The sequence below is a fragment of the Athene cunicularia genome, assembly GCF_003259725.1.
Source record: "Athene cunicularia isolate RWA chromosome 20 unlocalized genomic scaffold, athCun1 chr20_part1, whole genome shotgun sequence".
Taxonomy (NCBI): Eukaryota; Metazoa; Chordata; class Aves; order Strigiformes; family Strigidae; genus Athene; species Athene cunicularia.
In genome coordinates this window covers 6157037-6169211 of record NW_020799125.1, presented here as the reverse complement: position 1 = coordinate 6169211, position 12175 = coordinate 6157037, and the positions used below count along the sequence as shown (strand labels likewise).

The 12175-nt window shown below is 37.4% G+C and overlaps 1 protein-coding gene across 1 annotated transcript in view; it reads right to left on the bottom strand.

The window, feature by feature from the left end:
• Positions 1–1314: 1314 nt before the first annotated feature.
• The window catches only part of ZNF217 (zinc finger protein 217), a 14673-nt gene continuing 3812 nt past the window's right edge, over positions 1315–12175 (bottom strand). The window contains exons 2-5 of the mRNA XM_026862209.1: positions 11034–11159; positions 8565–10151; positions 4697–4825; positions 1315–3410 (exon numbers count right to left, since the gene is read on the bottom strand). Coding sequence (XP_026718010.1) covers positions 4716–4825; positions 8565–10151; positions 11034–11159 — 1823 coding nt within the window. The 3' untranslated portion in view covers positions 1315–3410; positions 4697–4715. The remainder of the gene's footprint in view (positions 3411–4696; positions 4826–8564; positions 10152–11033; positions 11160–12175) is intronic.

The following is a 12175-nucleotide window of genomic DNA, read 5'->3' as shown; positions in this document are numbered from 1 at the left end:
GGGGGGGGGAGGGAGGAATTTTAGCAGTATTAATGTGGCTTACAACTGAGGAACCAATTATATGACAAAGCTGGCATGGTAGTACTGAAAAGAACACCTCCAAAATCCCACACTTCTTGAAGATGCAAGAGACTTAAAGCCAAAAAGACTTTTCAACCTTCAGTTGAATATCCTTGTATTGTTCCACATCTTTTACATCCCCCTTCTCAGTCAGTGAGATTTGCGCTTTGACAGCCTGTATAACTCACAAATTGGTATGGCAATGTAGGCATCTGGTACCTAAAGCCACTGGAATATGTATCAACTATGTCACTCGGTCTGGCTTATCTGAAACTACTAAAGGGAAAAAGAAGGACCCTTAGAACTCCTAAGAGCACCCAAGGAAAGCCATGGTTAACAGTAAAGATGACTTCCAAAGCTCACACTTACTTTTTGTACCCTGTCTAACTACAGTGGCATTCAGAATGTTACCCTAAACCCAGCTGAACACCTTCAGCAGCAAGACTCCAAAGACCCCTCATTTGTGCACCACAGGCTCTGTAAGAACTTATTTCCAATGGAAATGACAGATGCACACCCATCATTTTGTTCTTAAGCAGCCACACTTGGAAGCTTTTATCCTCCCCAACAGCACTGCTTTTACTTCAGTCAAGAAACTAGTCTACCCTACTTCTACAAACCTTATCATGTGCCAGCCTAGCACAGGAACCAAAAGCTTCATCTGTGATGTCAATGAGGCTGTGGTCACTCACAAGTGCCCTTAAGTGCAGTTGATTTATATTAGGGATCCCATCTTTCAAAGAGGAGTTGCCTTTGACAAGTCTTTTCTAGCTGTCTTCCACAATCAGAATCTAGTTCAGGGATATGGTCAGAGGTGGTGGCAAGCCAATGGTTCCAAGAACACATCAGACCTAGAAGTTTTTCATAATGTATTTGTAAAATTCTGAAACCTCACCAAAAAAAAAAAAAAAACAAACCAACAACACCCCTACATATTCCTCTCATAACATTATGACCACAGAAAATGCCTACAATAACTCAATTTCCTTTCTTGAAGGAAAATAACTGAAAGAGAGAAACAAAGGGTTTCTTCTTATTTTAAGAGTTTTTCTGTTAAGCTTCACAGACTGATTTTTTGGGAAGTGACTCAGTATTTTCATATAAGCAACTGAACAGGGCATGAATTTGGTTTTGGCTGGTGGCAGGTTCTCCTTCTTCCCTCTCCCCCAGCAGTGCAAGTACAACGAAAGGTCAAATTAATACAAAATTCCAGGCAACTCATTTTAAGCTTTAAAAGCAAGACACAGAAACCAGTTTTGCAAAACACCGAGTCTATATTTACATCCACATGTAATAATATACTCAACTAAAGTGAAATACATTATAAATTAAATGAGTAACGTGTGCCTACTGCTTGACAACTTCCGGTTTCAACAATTAAAATAAGACAAAATGGAATGAAATAAATACATTTAAAAAAAAAAAATCAACAATTTGTACCTCTATATATGCACTGTTATTTCCAAAGAAACATACAAACCAGTAGTATCCCAATAGTTAATACTGATGGGCAAAGTGTATTTTGAAATACAGGGCTGTGCTGCCATGAAATAGTCTTCATGTCCATTTTTTTTCATTCCAACCCCAAGACACCTACTAAAAAAAGCCTTGAGGGAAACTGTACCACACAAACGGAGATTAAAAACAAGTCTTAGGTCTGTTTGCTGAAACATCTTAAAAACCAGCCCTGTATATTTTAATCACAGAACCCCATAAGGTACACAGATGACAGTTACAGCATGCATTCTATAAGACTCATTGAAAGATCACGCAAAAAAATAGATTAACCATTTTCCAAGTGGATTCATCTTCAAAAAATAGGCTATAAAAGTGCAAAACTAGGAAAACAAAAATCTAGATTATGTACATATGGCTCAGCTTATGAACAGGAAAAAAGGTAAATAGTGTACAATTTCCTGATACACAGCACTTCATTACATTGCCAGTTTACAGAGACATTAAAAATAGGTCCCATATACAGGAACTAAGACATACAACTGGAACATCTCAAGTTGCATAATGAAAAAACAAGAGTTTCTAGGTCTTGCTATTTTACATTTGCTGTATGAGGGAAGAGCGCAAAATGAACAGTGCAAAATTTTTCATTTTTTGTTTTACTAAAATATACGGAAGTCAAAGCCAGGTACAGAAGAAATTAACTCTTAGCTACAGGTCTTATGAGAGGCAACTAGGAACGCAAGTCAAAATATGCAATTCTGCTTTACTGGCTGGTAACTGGCCATCTTCCCTTTACAAAAATTAAACTGCATGTGCATTAGAAAAAACTCTTGTCGTCTTCACAAAAAAATAAAAGGAGATATTCCCCCATTTACAGGTTATTTCTCACTTATTTTAAACACCCAGTAGATGCTAGAACTTGACATCAAGAAGCTTCCAAGCACAGTCTGGCAGGCTACACCATAGCCACGTCCCTTTTGAAGTCTGTAGATCCCATATTCATATTGCAGGTCTGTTTGTGACTTTACAGTTTGGACAAAGGTGCAAAGTAGTTTTCCTCTAAATGTAGATGTATTGAGTTTAGTACAAAACTAAACATTTGAAACATTTAGATTAGTATCGTTTCTCATGTAAATCCTAGGTATTTTTTAAAGTTTGTATGTTGGTAGAGATGTTTAAGAGGCTCCTCTGAAGAACGGCAACCAATGCCATGAGAAGAACCAACCATATTTCAGGAACGCCACACAGAAATCCAAAATGTCAAGTATTGCCTCATCTTTGCATTAAAAAATATGCTGGAAACAACCCAGGGAAATGGATCCCTCCAACATATTATGGTCCTAACATACACAAGGCAGATCAGCATTATGTCAGCACCGTTGCTTTGATGTTCACAACATTTATAAACTGGACAGTTTCAGACAGTTTATTTGGAAGTTGTTTTAACATAGTTAAACAGGGAAAAAAAAAAAAAAAAAAAACACAGATGAGAAACTTTCAACTTTATGAAAAAGGAGCATTAAGCCAACAGGATTTCAACTTATTTACAATTTACCTGAGGTGCAACGATTATATATTCTTTCAAAGAGAAACTCTTCAGCAGCGCTCAAGTATGTAAAAATATAATTCCTACCTAATATTTGGTCAATTAATTCTAATGAAAAATACTTAAAAGTCAATGTCAAGATATACATTCTCCACACACCTTCATAACTTCTTAGACTACTGTTTATGGCTATTTGGTACAAAATGTTAACAGAACCAGTATTATAAAACTGTAGTGTTTTTCTTATACAGTACAATCACAGCTTAGTTCAGTAGCTTTCACCATTTTTCCTCAAAAGATAAACTGCAGGTATAACTCCACAGAACATGTACTTGTCTCCTTAGACCTAGGGGGAAACAGAAAAAAAAAAAAGTTTTGGTATACAACTTTATGATAGTACACTTTATTTTGTTGTGAGGAGTATCCTTAAAACATGAAGGCAATTTCTTCCACACCCTTGCATGAGTGTATTTAGAAACTGATATTACAATATAAGGTCTGTGTCTTCTATTTGACAAATAAAAAGCTGGCAATCAAGTCTACTTTTGAAGATACTCAAGCCCCAAGAAGAAATACAAGCAGGAAACTGAGTTAGCTTCAAAAAGCAGAACTACACAAAAACATGCTTAGTAGGGGAACAATAAAAGCAGTAAGATTAGAATAATATCAAGAAATAAAGCAAAGTATTTTAAAAGCTGTCAACTAGATGTCAGATAGCTCTGCTCCCCAGATATGTAAGCATCTTTCCATAGAACAGCACCTGGACCAGCACACACTATAGCATTCAAGACATATCTCCTTAAATTTGAATGAGAAAAATTATCTGTAGCTCTGGGTTTGAAAAAAGCATACAGATGTATTTATTTATAGTCTTATAGAGTACTTATCTCCTTAGCAGCTAAGAATGTTGCAAACACAATGGGGCTGTTCAGTTCTGAGATACAGCTACAGAACTGCAGAGATGAAGCATGGGAATTCAGAACACCAGGCTAATTCTTTTCACTTGACCTGTTTCCCTAAGAGGCTACACCCACCCCTCAAACAAAAGAAAAACTATTTGGAATAACATCTTTGGTACACAAAGATAAACTGTCAAGGAGCTATCAGGAAACCCTTACTTCTCTATGAAATAATCCACCAAAAAGAGTCTTGTTGTTTGAGGTAATCCTCACAATCTTCAGAAGTTGTAAAATGACTAATGTCTACATTTTCAGGAAGGACTAACCAACATAACCTCTCATAGGATTCATGAGCTGTGATAACAGGCACTTCCTCTCATTTCTAGTTTTCCACACACTGTTCCCCCACCCTCAAGTACTGACTTAAGGGGAGAGCCCTTTTGTTGAACACTTCCCACTGGCATTGTAACTAATTAATATATTTCTTTATTGTTAGCCTTCCATTTCTTTTAGAAAAGGAGCACTTATGTACCTATGCAAGCCATTACCACTATTCAAAATATCTAATGCTGATATACCAGTATTCGGTTGGTTTGTGAGAGGGGGGAGTTTGTATTTTCAGCTGTTCTGGTTCAGACTTTCATAATGTCTCATTGTGCTACGCAGCAATCTTTGATGCTACGAGTACCTAATGCAACATTTAAGTAACAATTAGTTCAGAAGGCTAGTTTACCGTTTCTTGAAGTAAATGGTCAATTCTTCTTGTCACTTGGTCGGAAGTGTGCATTACCAATGAAACTTTCGTAACTTCGCTTTTGTAGCACACTGCCAGGTAAGTGTTGGTATGACATTGATCTCTTTCCTGGAGAGGGGGGGGGGGGAAACAAAAAAGTTTGAATTATTTCCTGCTAATCTAATTGGTCAGACATTCAATTGAGGTCTATGTCAGCACCCAGAATCCCAGCACACCAGAGATGCTAACCACAAATCATCTCATGAGCAGGGCCCAGGACAATAGATATTCCTAGTCCGATTAAAAGATTATATGAAATTCAGTATCCAGATACAAGGAGAATGAAAAGCATTTAACAATTTTGTTCTAAACTGTATACACGACGTCCATCTCTCCAGATTTTGCTCATTTGCAAGAAAGAAATTTCTCTGCTTAAAGTAAAGTCTGCTGTGTGAGTTAAGAAGGTTAAAGTGCTGCAGTACGCTCTACAGCATGCCTACATATCCAGCTTCTGTATTTGTTTGAAAACTGAATTTTCAAATATGAATATTTGAGAACAGGTATACTACATTATTGCCATCACAGATTATAGGCAATTGTGACACTTTAAAGTGCTAATATACATTTACTTGAAGACCTTTGTTAAGCAATTTTCAGCCTAGTATAGAGGTAATTTCATGTTTATCAGAGACCATTAATTCAAATTTATATATGTGAAATCAATGCCTGTTCCATATTAAGTCTTATTAGCTTAAGCAAGCAGTCAAAAACACTTCATAAAATTAAGGAAAAAAAGTCAATCATCATTACTCCCACAGGATACAAAAAGCCCAACTGCCATCCATATTCCATGAAAGCTTTAAATGCAGCATTGAAAAAACCTAGCAAGCTTTAATTAAATTAAAATGGCAAAGCTAAATTAATATTTCAACAGAATCTACAAAGCCATTGAAGTGTGTCATGAGCAATTGTCTTTAATTTGCAGCCTCTGCCAGATCAATCAGCCAACAGGTTATCCTTGATAGCATGTTGCCATTGCAAAGGCAACTAATTTGAAAATAACACAAACTGAGTGGTTTCAGAATGTTTCTGTCTCTTCGGGGCAACACAGAATGGCAGAGCTTACAAGCAATAACGGAAGGCATCATGCTTTAATCAAGTTTGCCAAGTGGAACATATTCTCATGACAACTTGATCCAGCATTTAACATGCGACATAACATGTTCATAGGACCTAAATAATGTTGCCACAAGGCACACAGGCCCTTAAAAAAAGGGTTTGACATCATGTTTTATAATATCACCAGAGTTCAATAAAAAGACTGCAGAAACCTGCAGGTCTACACCTGCAGTACTTTACATATGGCATCTCATAAAATACATCTCTGAGGAGTTGCAACTCTTAGACAAACAGTTGTACTTCAGCTTTTCAACAAAAAAAAAAAAAAGAATTTGCAGAAACTCATCTTCACTGTCTCCACCCACATCAGTACTCTGAGAAGTTTGCCTGTCTGCCACCCTCTACCCTCTCAGACAACTATCAGGGTTTGTGTTGGGTACTTCTAGGCAGAATGGTTAGAAACCTAGGAAATTAACCGTAAAAACCTACATTTTATTGCACTGAGCTTTTACTGAAGTTGCTAAGAAAACCCATAGAGGGGGTCTTGTTTCACAAGGCTTTCCAATGTAGGTAACAGCCATAAAAAGTTGTTTTTCTTGTCCTGAGACAGCACTGTGTAACTAACAATGAAATCTTCATTTCCATGACAACAAGACTGTCAAATTAGATGCAGCCATAGTTTTGAGAGCTGTAAATAACAAGAAACAGTAGAAAGTTCTTTACTACAGGCTACTGTCTCCAGGCTTGTACCAAAGAAGAGGAAGAAAAGCCTACCACAGAGATTTTTTCTGGCAGACAGGTGGAGCTTTCAAAAGAAGAACAAGGTGGATTCCAATGAAGCAATTGTTTAAAAATAGTATTGCATCAACTGCTACTTCAAGAGGCTAACCTCACTAAAACTACTGGCAAAATAAGAGAATTTCCCTATCCCCAATGCACACTAATGCTGGAAAGCAGCAAGACACTGCCCACCACCTGGTCCTCAGGGTACAGACTACTTGTCTAGCTGGTTGAAGCTGCAAGGCGTAACTTTCCCCTTCCTGTTTTCATGAAAATTAACAGGGTCGTGTACAACATCAAGAGCGTTCTCTCAAAATTGTGAATGTTCTATCTGCTCAACAGATAGCAACGTCACAAAGCACAAGTCCTCAGTCAGTGCAAATTGACTGTCCTTAAGGATGAAACTTATGTCCGGCACTAAATGTTGAAATCACACATTGTTCTTAGCAGCTATCAACCATTCAGGGTTGTTTTTTTTAAAAAAAAAAAGTCTTGCAAAGCACTGTAAATTCCACAACTGCATGAATGACTTCTGTGCTCAGAAAAAAAAAACCTGTATTTCATTCTCTCAGATTACTAGGAATCAAAAGACAGCAACAACATTTGTCCTTCTGCCCATCCCTCTGCATTCTGTGCATAATCTAGTGCCCATTTTACATTCCTCATCGCAATTCATGGTACACAGACAATGCTATTCATGAAACTGAGAATTAACTCCATTTCACAATCACTTCAGCTGAGACAACTGCGATGCTGGCTTTTCCTTTATCCACTCCCTACCCCAACTGGAAATAGAACTGTAACGCTTTCCTTCATCCTTCCATAACCCACTAGCAAGCCTGAATATTTATGAAGCCCACAACTTTAAAACAAGCAAACAAGAACCAGAACAGAGTTAATACATTTTTTTGCCACATAACTAAATGCAGATTTAGTATTTTGCAGTTCACTCTGACCTAAGGTAACACACCCCCCCTGCTTGTTATGAACCCAGACTACTCCAGAAGAATGATCTTACTACTTCTAGATAATGGGAGTATTCAGAGCTTAAGAAGTTAGCAGAGACTTTAAGACTACACAGTGCACACACATTACTCATTTGTATAATAGATTCTTAATTTCAAAACTCAGAAGTCCTATATTTATAGCTAAATCCATACTGACCTCAGCTCAAAGTCATAAATACCATCTTCTACAAATAGTCAGACAACTGCTTAAATATCACCTAGCACCTTTTAATCTTGGCCTCCTGCTAACTTTTGAAAACACTATGAACAAAACACACAAACCACGTATTTCTTAGAAGTACCAAAGTTTTCCATCACAAAACATTTATCTCTGCTAGGCCCAGAATTTTCCACACAGCATTACTATTTAGTGCAATGAGACACCTTAATTAGAACAGCAGAAATATGTTGTCTTGGTTTAACAAAGTATTCTGTTCCTACTAAACATTATAAAAACCCATTGAAGAACAGAGGTATAATATTTAAATCATAATTTAATGATTTGTAATACATCCTTTTCTGCAATAGAAGGGAACAATTGCTCATGACAGCTCTTTTTTTTTTTTTGTAAGAGGTTTTATTAATATTCCAGATGGTTCAAGACTTCTTGTCTATTAAGCAGAAAGGCTCATTCCATATCCAGGATTAGTTAGCACGTCTGGAGTGCTCTGATGAGCAAATAATAGATGTTTGCTATCAGAGACCCATGGCAGGGGGGAGGAGGGAACTTGAGGAACTTAAAACCCCTCTTTAAAATTCAGACCTTCCATGCCTAATTCCCCCAAGCCAGGAGTTTGCTGAACCTGGATTTTAAGTTTAAAATCCAAGCATTGACTGCGCTTGGTGAAATGCTAAGTACGGCTTTATTTTCTCTGTTTCAAGGTGGGTACGCACTTATTTATATTTCATTTACCCTCCTTTGTAATGGTGCAAGACATTTAACTAGGAAGGAGATACAGTACCTTCTACCGTAGAGCTGGTTACTTGGCCATTGCTAGATCCACCCGAACTGTAAAGTGATCCAGAGCTATATGGCTCATAAGGTTTGAGAACAGTCAACACATTAGGAGGTTCGACATCATCTGAATTCAGAAGCCCTTGTTTGGCTGGCAAAACAGAGGATGCAGGTTTGGTGCGAGCACATTCCTGAGGTAGCAGATTTGCATATCTGTTTGCAACACGAAATCTGCTCATTTCGTATCTTCTGTAAGTATCCATTGGAGAGTCATTATGTTCAATAGCTAATGCATTAGGTTTCATTCGTTTAGAAGATGTTTCACCATAGTCTAGATTTACGTTGCTCACAGATTTCCCACAAATATACTCTCTTCCTCGTTGACAAGACCAGGCAGATTCATTTAGGTGAGAGTCAAGAGGTCCATTCATACTGCTGCTTACTAGACCAGACTGAGACACTGGGACAGTTAGAGCTTTTACTTTAGATTCAGATCTTTTTACTCTGTCTGATACTGGAGAGATACTGGAACTGGAGTGCATTTCTTGCTGAGGTTGTCTATAGTTATTTGCCTGAGAGCCAACATTACTTTGCTGTTTGAGAAACTTGAGGTTACTTGGGGCTGTGCTGCTTGAGTCAGTCACTGAAAAGACAGGGACTTTGTTCTGTGGAGGGTGACATTGTTTAGCTTTCCCGGTTTGCACCATTTTTTGCTGCGTAGATGGGGAAGTCTTACGTTTTTTATTATCAAAAGACAAAGGAAGCACATCTTTACCAAGCAGAGCTGGAGGACATCCAGTGCGTCTGGCTTTAGCCTTGTTTCTACAGACATTTTTGTTAACGGTGTCAGGATCGTATTTGTGTATCAGTTTCTGGTGCACCATTAGGACTTCTGGGTGAAGTGAGTCATAAGGACAAAATGGACAGGTGACGGGTGTTGGCAGGCCTCTAGCTGAAGCCACTAAACGTTCTTGTGAAGTCTTAACACTTAAATTCAAGGGCTTTTCTTGAGAATCCACCACAGGTTTGCGTTTATAGTTTTTAGTGCACTCTTGCACATCATTCACATTTTTTCCATCCCTTAAAGCACAAACATACTGGACATCATCTTCCTCTGATGCCACAGAAGCCTTCCTTTCTCTTTTGTGAGGAGCACTGGGCTGAGTTTCCTTTGTTTCCTTCTCAGCCTTTAGTTTTTCCAGGTAAGGAGTGGACACATTCTTGTGTATTTGATTTGAATTGTTACAAATGGAACCTTTATTCAATTCTCTAGAATTGTTTTTTGTTTTTGAAAGGACTGTGCTGCCTATTGCATTGTTCAAGAACAGAACCTCCTTTTGCTGCTTGGTAGGTGGGAAGCCCCCAACATCTTTGGCACAATCAAAAAGCTTCTTCAAATTTTTGGTTTCTTGAGCACCATCAGCAACCAGCAAGAGCTCCATCTCCTGACACTGTAATGAAACTTTGTTGTCACTTTTCACGTCTGCTGTGCTATCAGCTTGCTTGTCCTTGTGATGCCTCTCTAAATGATACCTCAGTGAAGTTTTCTGTGCTGCTGCATAATCACAGAATTCACATTTGTATGGTTTTTCACCTGAAACACAGTTTTATCAGGAAATAAGTTTAATACAATTTGAAGTCTTGAATACAATTAAAGACAAGGGAATAATGTAGACTGCAGAACAGTAAAACAGATTTTTCTTTCCCCTTCCACATACTCGAAATTCCCAAACTCATCTAAATCATTTAAACAACTACATCTCACTGCTTTTACTAACTACAGTGACATCTTCTGGCTATGATGAAGATATTTTCCACACGCTGGCTATGTATGGAGATGGTAGCTGACAATATGTTTGGCAAAGATAAGCAAGAAGTATAACTGTGGGTCAACTCCAACAATTTGTAGCCCTTGATCATACCACAAGCATGCTATTCAATAACACAAATGTTACAGTTCATCTATAAATAGAGCTGTTTCAAAAGAAACAGGGACATACATTAACAGGAGTAGGAAGAGTCTGCCTGGTTATGGAAAACAAAGTTGAACTGATAGACAGACAGCTTTTTCCCAGGTAGCAGCAATTGGCAGACAATCAACTTAGTACTTGGGAAATAGGCTTTTTAAAAAAAAAAATAAATAAATTCAAAAATGACACAAAACCCAAAACTTTTTGCTAAACTGCTAAAACCAGAAAGAATTAAACTAATTCAAGTTTTAAAATATACTGTGTTCTTAACAGTACTTAATGTAATTTAGTCCTAATCAAAAAGATTTACACTTATGCCATTAATTATTCCTAAAAAATTTCAATTGGAATTATTTAAATTTCTTTTTTAGCATTAGAGACAACTTTGTTCTTAATATCAATAATTTTGAGGGCAACTTCTGTTTTTCTTAAGCAAAGCCAAACATTCCATCCAAACTGGATTCAGCAGACTTCCTTCCCCTCCCACAAAGGCGAAGCCCATTTACCTGTATGAGTTCTGAGATGAATATTGAGGTAATAATTTGAGCGAAAATACTTTCCACAATAGCTGCATTCTCTGGAGGCTCCAAGGTTTTTAACTTTTGCTCTTTCCAAAGCATCTTCATTTTTATCTTTGGGAGAAAATATAGCTATATTATGAAGAGCAAATGCAAATTTGGAGTCTCATTTAAAACTAAGTAACTATCTTAAATGTCTTTTTTAAAGAAAAGCACAGAATGATAAATTGTGGTCAACTCCTACCATCTATGAGCATCCTTTGTTCTATACTGCTGCACACTTAGCAATCAAAGAGTGAGAGAGTTTAAAAGGCTTCTGTGTAAAGTAACACTGCAGTTAGTGACTGTAACAAAGATGACCCAGAGAACACACAAGATACAAAACTAGGTCTCAAAAAAAAAAAAAAAAAAAAAAAAAAAAAAAACTGGGTAACATACAGATTGAGCCCATCTATTCTGACAAAGAGAGCTGCTGGCAACCCTTCAAGGAAGAGGAGTTAAATATATACTTCCTTACATACATGACATCCACATATTAATAGCCTGCATGCATGTCCTCACACAACTAATTTAAAATTTCTGGCTCTGACATTTAGGTTTTCAAGTGACATACCATTCAAAAGAAACATAGAACTTGCAGTTTGACAGAAAAAGTTTGGAATTATTCTTTACTTCTCAGGATCTTAAGAACTGCTGGTATCAAGCACTGGACATTTTCTGCCCTTTCTTGCAACATGCAGTGGAAAAAAAGTGAAACTGCAATGATTTCTTCAGAAATATTTGTAAAAACGTGCTGGACAAGAAGGGATATGCAACACTCAGAAGCATCCAGTAAAACTAAAGAATGTTGCTATTGCAGTTATCAAGAAGAAAGGAAAGGAGAAAGAGGTAAGTAAATAGTGACTTTTCCCAGACTGAATATTTAAAGTATTTAAATGATTCCAGTAACCCAAATCATAGCTGCAAGAAGGCCCAACACAACTTCAAAGATCTCCAAACGGTGGTGTCAGAACCCTTCTTTCTCTCTCAATTTTCTCTTTTCCTCTTCCCCCACCATAACATTTCCTATCTCTGGCCAAGTTTTGAAAACATAACCGAGAAAGACAAGATGCATTCTTCAGTCTGAAGAG